We start from the raw sequence: 8513 nt of genomic DNA, 5'->3' as shown, positions 1-8513 counted from the left end.
TACATTTTAACATTGTTCATACTATATTCGTTTTTTTGGCGTTTTGGAGTGGCTGTTTTTGGAAATTTCTTAATTGTTGAGCTCGCAGTAGTAAGTTCGGTCTGCCGGAAACGGAAATCCATTTTTATTGGCAAAGACACTCGATATGGCTTTATTACTACTTTCATAGAGCCTTATAGAATGCTAAATATCTTTTTCCTACCAGTATTTCTTATGAAATAAGTTTTTAACTGATTTAGTTTTTTTTGGTGAAAATAGACCATAATCTTTTCTCAATATTATTTTTTTTAATTCCGCCTTTCAAATGCGTTGTGCTCATTGTGAATGAATTCGGAATTGTTATCGATTTATATAAATTTTAAATGAATTCATATTTATTTAGAAAGAGATACTTTAATAAGTAATATTCTGTTGGTAATGATAGAAAGCTTCTATACTTATTTGTGTTTAACAAAATCATGTCCTTTGTTATACAAAAAATTATTATGGATATATATGATTTTAAATATTTGATTCGAAGGGAGTAACATCAGAGAACGTATATGATATACGTTCTCTGGTAACATATGGGTTTCTTTCATCATTATTGTGACCTCATTGTTTTAAAAGAAGAAGATATTGAAAACAAAACAAGGAAAACGCGCGGAAAGTAATACAAATTGAGCATCATCCGCGAATAATTGAGCATATTTCTTGGTGGGGCACGGAGTACATTAATTTATATTTATATTTAATTAAACAAATTGCAATGCTTTGCAGCAAAATGTCAGTGGAAAAATCACCTTTAAGAAAAAGTCCAGAAGATTGCAGCCTTAATTCGTCTTCCTCCTCATTTCGAGGTTGCTGGGCAGAAGAGATGCAAGAGAAGGACAATATTGAGGTAAAGTTTGAAAACATATTAAGTACACATTTATTATAACTTTAATATATTTGCACAAAATCAGCAACAACAGTCTTTCAACAGCAGCGGAGAAATGTCTAGCAAAAATGACAACGAAGATCTTAGGAAATCCACACATTCGGTATCGCAAGAGCGCGAAATATCTTTGGAATTCATTGATGGTGTAAATGAAGAAAAATTTGAACGATTAGTAAAGGAGGATAAAATAAAAACGCCTTTCAAAAGGCGCTATTCACAAACTCCGAGCAACGACAGTCACTCCGACAGTCCGAATGACTCAAATAGCGACTATTGTGCCGGCGATGATGCAGGCAATTTTAAGCGCACAACTAATCAAAACAAAAATCACCAGGACATTCAGAAACGTTTACGTTATAATAGCTATGGCTCTAACACCTCTTCCAATAAAGAGAAACAAGTAGAGGACGATCCTGTTATATTAGCGCGCCGTCAGAAACAAATTGAATATGGCAAAAACACTGTAGCTTACGAACGTTACATTGAGATGGTGCCAATACGCAAGCGTACTCGCAGTCATCCTCGCACCCCAAATAAGTATGGCAAGTACAGTCGTCGCACTTTCGATGGGCTGATAAAAGTATGGCGCAAACAGTTGCATTTCTACGATCCAGAGCCTGCCGCTGGCACTGCTGGTGGTGCTGACAACGACGACGATGATTCGGATTAGTTGCTCTCCTTGCGCAAAACTGCGATTATATTAAATAAAAAGTAGTGTACGTGTTTTCATGTTTATTTTTAATAAATTCTGCTTGTTGTAAATGCTCTATTTCTGTTTGTATTAGTATATAACGAGTACTATATTGTTAAGTTCTAAGTAATATGCCGAAAGTAATGAATGTGTACAAAAAAGTTATGTGAAAAAGTTTAGAAAATATTTAATAAGGGAAAATCAATTTAATTTATGCACAAAATACTTACTTTTGCGCACATATCGTTAACTATTAGCGTATAAGGCAATACCCTTTCAAGTAGGCCTGTGGCTTCAGCTGAAACCTTAATAAAATAAGAATTACCTATAATTTATTCATATAATACATATGCGAATATATATTATCGAATAAAACATTACAAAAGCAAAATACTATTTTATGTAGATAATTTTTGAAAGAAAAAAACTCATAGTAGAATGAAAGCCATTGGGAAAGGGAGATGAAGTAACAAAAATGAAAAAGATTATAATTTACCGCAACTGAGCTCTTATTTATTTTTTTAACAGTGCAACCAGTTTTATGTTGAAAACGATTTTTTCTACAGTGAAGAGTGTTGCATAATATTGCTACTGTTAATAAGGAAAGTTGGCAGTTTAAGCGACTTGAGAAAAGTATTAATAATAAATAAAGACGTTTTCTTGTTCAATGTATTCGTATCGCTTTATTGTAAAATTTACATAATACATATTTTGTGCTCATATTATTTATTATAAATATTTATGATAAAATGTGAAATGTTTGAAAATTTGTGCTTATTACTATTTTTCGTTGTCGCTTTAGGTGTCTAACTTATTTATTAAAAATATTATTTAATATTAGTTATATTAGAATCTCTAATAATGTTCGCTTATGTCTATGGAGACAATGAAGTTTTCATATTAATTTAATTTATGGACGTTTTCGTTTTTATATTTAAATGGCAAAGTTTGTCTTTATTTAGCAGAACATAAACTGCTCTTAGTCCGAGCTTTATTAAACTCGTGCCGATTGTGTGCGTCGTGCCTGCATCACATTCACCACCGTTATCATAATCCAAAAGATTACCGTTAACCAACTGCATATGAGTGTCATGTAGAGGCATGCTCCGGTGTTGATGCGTCCATACTTGCGACGCTCATATGAAATGCTCTCCACTAAATAGTCCATGAAATCGAAAATTGCGTCACATGATAGGCGACCCTTTATGACCGGCACAATATTACCAGCCCCCTGTAGTTCTTTGAGCAAAGATTCGCTGTACTGTTTGCAAGTGACACGGAAGCCATCACTGTAGATCGCTGCATAAATTAAAGTGTAAACGGCCATAACGCAAGAAATACCGGCTGCGGGTGTCCAGTAATAAGGTGAAATGCCGTTGTGTGTCAATTCTGACTCGGCTGTTACGACAATCATATCACCGGTTCTATATAGATACAGGAATGTTTTTTTTTTTAATATATGTAAGTTATACCGTTTAAATGAGTATGAAATATGTGAAAGAAAGCATTGTATCATAAGTTAATATACAATAGTAGAACTTAAAAAATATTAATTTTGGGAGCTTTAGTTATCTGTATCTTGCGCTGTATAAGTGTGATCCGGTTACGCTGACTTAGTATTTTTTGAGCACTTGAAATATAATTACCAGCAAAGAGAAAATACGATCCATTTCTGAAGTGGATGGTTACTGGGAATGACAAGTGGATCGTTTACGACAAAGATCGTGGTCGAGTCGCGGTGAGCCGGCGCAAACGGTGGCCTAACCATGATTGACGGTTGGGAAGGAAAAAGTTCCGGTCAAAAGTGCGAGGAGTGCACCAGTAAACATGGGGAGATCATTGATCAGTCGAAACGAGATTTAGAGAGACATATGGTGCGTTGATTTTATCATATATGTATGTATATAATAGGAATATAAGTTCTAAAATAGCATCTGGAAAATAGATGAGGATCGATCGAAGTGACGAATGCTTCCAATATAAATATCTTTCAAATATTAATTTTTCTAAATTTAAGCAGAATTAATAGACATTAGCTTAGAATAGGATTCAATAGGAATCGATCGAGGGTTGTAAAACATTTTTATTAATATTCCAATACTTCCGCTTCCAGTTTCCACTTCATTAGCTAAAGGTAGGTATTTTATCACTATTTTATCGTTAATTTAAGCAGCCAATTATAACACAAAATATTTCTTAAGAATTATTGTTCTCAATAATTTTAATTATTTTCATTAATCATGCTTAAATGCATATATGTATATACCTATGTGCATACATATGAAGGTAATGGTTCCCAACACTTAAGGCGTCAGCGAAATTTTTAACTGAGTGTGAGCTTTAAATTAAATTAAATGCAGACCTCCTCCTACACATGCAATCCTCTGTACATACTCTATACACACACGAGTCATAGTTATTAACCTTTGACAGAGTTTAAATTAATAACCAGCGATCACAAAGCTTAGCTGGTAAATCGACAGTGGAAGCTATGTATTTTGGCACACTAAATTAGAGGGTTATTCATAAACTAAGTATGACCCAGTGAACCTCGAATATTACAATGCTTTCTTTTCTTATAATAATAATTTAAAATTATTTTTAAACAAGAGTTGCGTGCTTGCCTTTTTGAGGTTAAGGTAAAGTAGGTCATAACCCAATAATTCATATTTTACGGTTTTTATGTTTGATCTAAAACGAATATTTAGTTATATTCTAATCTATAAATAAATGCTATGATAGATGGCTTATCGTATGCATTCAGACATATGTGCTCATAGAGTCAGTCAGAGACATTATCACATCAAGAAAATTAAGGTCGGAGGTAAGCAATTTCTCATGGCGGAGAACCTCGTCGATCCTTACTGGAGCAGTCTCATTGACGTTATTCAATATCTTTATGGTCTGAAGCGAGTTCTTGTCATACAAATTGTTTGCTTCAGTCAGTAACAAAACAGCTGCCTTGAGCTAGAAGAGGATGTATCGAAAATCTTTTCGTAGAAAATAATATAGACCAATTATTGTAGAAAAACAAATATTTTGATGTATGTGGACATTGTGCCAAAGAAAATAAAGATATATCGGTTAAAATAGCGAAGGTTTACTTAAGCTGTTTAAATAAGAAAAAAAGCTAACTTTGCTTACACCGAAGCTGAAATACCCTTCACAAATAAAAAGTTTTCTATACAAGAATCCATTGATTTTGATCCGAACCATTTATTCGGAGATTGCATCGTTGCTTTGACCAATAAAGCATATCAAATTGTCAAATAAAAAAATTTTCCGACATTTGAAAATTGAGATTGATATCTCAAAAACTGAAGAACTAGTTCCCGTATATACAGACAGATGGACAAACGGGCATGGCTTAAGCGACTCAGTTCGCCATGTCGATCATTTATGTTTATATATACTTTATAGGGTCTCCGAAGTTTCCCCCTGTGTGTTACAAACTTCGTTACTTAATATATCCTGTTCAGGGTACAATTAGAGCTATTTCTATCTGGTGGTTATAATATACTATAGAAGTAGTAATAGTTTGCTTCATAGAAATGTTAAGTTTAAAAATCTAAGTAATCCAATAAAATGGGATCCTATAACACCTTAGTGATTTAACACATTTGGGCACATATTTAGCATAGCAAATAGAAGTTAAATTATATTAGAGTTAGTCAATACAATTTCGAATCGAACTCAATTTACCTATGCCGAATGGTGGTTGTGCCCGCCTTCCGTTTAGTTGTGCCCATACAAATCCTATATGCATGATAGATGCCCAACACGATGGCGAATAACAGTGGAAAGATCAGTCCGTATGTGGCGAAATGGCAATATGCTATATGACCGCCCTCGAAGCTAGAGTATGTGGAGCGTCCGTGCAGAATGCAGCCACAATTCGATTCCGGACAAGCATTCAACACATAACGCCAATGTGCCCATGCAACGCCCGATGTGATGCAGCAAATGACGGAGGTGCCTATAATGAGCGGGTACAAATAGGCAAGCGTCTTCTCAGCGCCGTACGACATGTTAATTTCTACAGATACGCGCTTTTCCGAATATTAGACGAAAGTTTTCTCTTATAAAATCACTGTTTTAGTTAATTTGTTCAATAACCACTGTCTTTTTTCGCTAAAACGCAAAGAAAATAAAAATTATATATTACTTTTGGCAGCTAAATTGGGAGAGAAGAAGCCAAGTAACGCTACTCATTCACTGTAACTTGTTGTTTTTTGTAGTCTATGGGCTGATAAGGCCAATTGATGCGCCTTAAGCTTGCGCACCTGTATAGGTGAGCGAGAGAGTGCAGTTGTCTAACTTACAGCTGTATCTATAAATGTGTATGAGCGCGTAAGTGTGAGCGGTGAGCAGTTCGGCAGGTGAGATAGAAGAGGTGCCATATTTTCTATAGATAATGTTTAGTGCATGTCAAATTTTATCAGAGAGCAGTGGATTCAGAAAGATCAATAAAAATGTTTAAAATAAACTATCACCACTTAATTTTTCAAAATCAAACAATTATCAACACCGTTTAACGCAAGTTTTTGAAAGAACATAATATTTGAATTATGTTTATAAATTAAATAATATAAAATTTCTTCGAAGTTTCTTTTGAGGTGGCAACAATTGTAGGTGCCATACTCATTGAGTCACTGTCTATCGTACGTTTGACTGTAGTGGTGTATCTGTGTGAATGGTTCTACCACAACACCTGAGTGTGAGGTGAATGCATTATTGCTAGCCACTGCACTCTTAGATCATAAAAAAGAAAACTCTAAAAAACTGCATTCAAGCTCTGCGTTCACCTTTCGAGTTTTATCTAAAAATAAAAATCGAATCTTTTACACTTCGCGCAAATAATTCGAAATAAAATAATTCGTAAGTTAGTATACCGCGTCAGCGTAATAAACCTTCAACAACTTTGGCGCACTCAGAAAGACTGGGCTCACTGTTGTGACTTGTTTGTCAACATATTAGCTAAAGAGCAGCCACTCTCAGCGCACTTGAAGCGGTGGTTTCGATAAAGAGCGCGCAAGAGTACCCTAGAAGCGCATTGGATCTTGTGTTTACTGCTCAATTTGAGGCGTCACTACTTTGGCTATGTTGCAATTGTCATGGTATTGTAGTTGGCGGTTTATTAGTAAACAAATGGCATACAGCAGCGTCTTTTAATTAATGTAACATACAGCTTAGAAGCGTCCCAGACATCGCAGGCTATCAATGAGGGTGATTCATTCATTCATCAAAATAGCGACCGTCTTCGGCACTTACTTGTGCTCGCAGTTGGATCTGCAATGGGCGAAGGGTTAAATGAATTTATGATAATTTAATCATTAAGACACTTTGAAATGAAGTGACCAGTAAATACTTAGTGATTCAGATGTAAGTTGTTGAAATATAATTTTAATTTATTTATGGTTTCGGTTATCTGCGTTCACATCAAACTTGGTCGAAGTGTTACACTGCTTCCGGTTAGCCACGTTTCCCTGGCCGTAGGCTTTGAACCTATGCCTCTTTTTTTAATGAGCCCTACCTACGATACATATACCATCAGATTAAATTTGACCCAGATGGACCACAATATGCATATTTTAATATAAATCTTTATTATCGCCATCAAAATAGATTCCTGAGCCAATACGAGCAAGCCAACGTTTAATCCAATTTTCCATGCACTTGTTGTAAATCCTTCTGGGATGGCCTTCAGTTCTTTCAGCGTTTTGGTTTCGGCTCATTTTTGGAGCGTCATTCACTAGATTGTTGGACGGTTTCGATTATCGGATCAGCAATGATGCGTTTGATGAATGTCCTCAACTAAGTTATCAATCATTTATTTTGTGACGTCTATTCGGTGTCTTTTGGTACGAGTCTAGTAGTGACACGCGTTATACCAAAACATTAACCAAAATGTATTGAGGCGATCTATAAAAGATTGTGAGATTCTGTGCTATCTGATGCTAACACGACGGTATTCAAGCGCTGTTTATTTAACTTGTTCGTTGTTATCGTCATTATCAGAGGTGGATGGATGACTCGCATGAGCCAAGTTTTCAAATACTTGTGTTCGTGATCAAGTAGACTTCTTCAAAGACTTCTACATAATTTTCAGCGATTCCATAGCCGTGATTCCAATAGAAACACAAAATTTCAAGCAAACTCAAGTTAAATAAATATTTACAAATACAAAGTGGTTTTTAGTAAAGTAACTAAAAATTATGTAAGTGTATCTGTAAATATGTATACCGTTTGCAATTTATTTAAGACACTAACGTTCAAATTCAATCAATTTTATAGCTAAAAGTTCTCCAATTTGTTTCTTTGTTCTTCTGCCAAAAGCGATATTTTAATTCCATAAATTTTGCAGTCACTAATACACATATACGCACATATCTGCATATGTACATATGTAAACACATGCAACTATATAAGCATAAAGTAATAAACAAATTGAATTTGAATGCAACACCAATAAACAGATGCCAAGGCAATCAATTTTTTGTATATTTATCCTAATTTGCTCCATTTATTTATTTATTGCAGCGCTCAGAAATATTTCAATGCATATGTTTATAACTAGAAAGTATTTCTCGTTCCTTAGACATATACCTACACATACCATAAAGGTACAGTATGACATCAAATGATCACCTCATCAAAAAATGTGTGAGTCCTTACGATGTCTTGACCTCTGAGAATCAAATTCTACGAAGTATATATTGTAAAATTCAAACTATCTTTAAGACATATAATATTATTATTACAAATTAATTCAATATTTAGAAATAATTTGTTTTTTTTTTGTTATTCCAGTACAAATTTTACCGAAAGTTAAGCTCGTGCAGTAGAGGGTGTGTATATAAGCAAATGGGTTACGCTGATGCCACGAAAATGAACTCTTCAAAC

General features: G+C 34.5%; 2 protein-coding genes across 5 annotated transcripts; one reads left to right on the top strand and one right to left on the bottom strand.

The window, feature by feature from the left end:
* Positions 1-592: 592 nt before the first annotated feature.
* Slbp (Stem-loop binding protein) lies at positions 593-2001 on the top strand. Of its 2 annotated transcripts, XM_036356970.2 has the most exons (3): positions 593-696; positions 760-880; positions 945-2001. In XM_036356970.2, the coding sequence occupies exons 2-3, from the start codon at positions 764-766 to the stop codon at positions 1587-1589; spliced, it is 762 nt and encodes a 253-aa protein (XP_036212863.2). In that variant the 5' UTR covers positions 593-696; positions 760-763; the 3' UTR covers positions 1590-2001. The 2 variants fall into 2 exon arrangements, with proteins under 2 accessions (XP_036212863.2, XP_014095483.3); XM_014240008.3 differs by lacking the exon at positions 593-696 and having other exon boundaries at positions 703-880.
* A 118-nt stretch (positions 2002-2119) lies between these two features.
* Positions 2120-6610, bottom strand: LOC106621261 (uncharacterized). Of its 3 annotated transcripts, none has more exons than XM_014240024.3 (3): positions 6503-6610; positions 5313-5741; positions 2120-3034 (listed from the first exon to the last, which is right to left on the bottom strand). In XM_014240024.3, exons 2-3 carry the CDS (start codon positions 5636-5638, stop codon positions 2605-2607), a joined length of 756 nt encoding a protein of 251 aa, XP_014095499.1. In that variant the 5' UTR covers positions 5639-5741; positions 6503-6610; the 3' UTR covers positions 2120-2604. The 3 variants fall into 3 exon arrangements, with proteins under 3 accessions (XP_014095499.1, XP_014095500.1, XP_036212864.1); XM_014240025.3 differs by having other exon boundaries at positions 6416-6568; XM_036356971.2 differs by lacking the exon at positions 6503-6610 and having other exon boundaries at positions 5313-5980.
* Between the last annotated feature and the right edge of the window lie 1903 nt (positions 6611-8513).

This window comes from Bactrocera oleae, chromosome 2 (assembly GCF_042242935.1).
Source record: "Bactrocera oleae isolate idBacOlea1 chromosome 2, idBacOlea1, whole genome shotgun sequence".
NCBI classification, from domain to species: Eukaryota; Metazoa; Arthropoda; class Insecta; order Diptera; family Tephritidae; genus Bactrocera; species Bactrocera oleae.
This window is presented reverse-complemented; position numbering and strand designations above follow the sequence as displayed.

Bases quoted from the DNA above. Each gene is read 5' to 3' on its own strand.
- Slbp (XM_014240008.3), top strand. From the start codon at position 749: ATGCTTTGCAGCAAAATGTCAGTGGAAAAATCACCTTTAAGAAAAAGT. The intron at 881-944 runs GTAAAGTTTGAA...GCACAAAATCAG, and splicing joins AAGAGAAGGACAATATTGAG to CAACAACAGTCTTTCAACAG.
- LOC106621261 (XM_014240024.3), bottom strand. From the start codon at position 5,638: ATGTCGTACGGCGCTGAGAAGACGCTTGCCTATTTGTACCCGCTCATT. The intron at 3,035-5,312 runs GTAAATTGAGTT...GTATCTATATAG, and splicing joins ACAACCACCATTCGGCATAG to AACCGGTGATATGATTGTCG.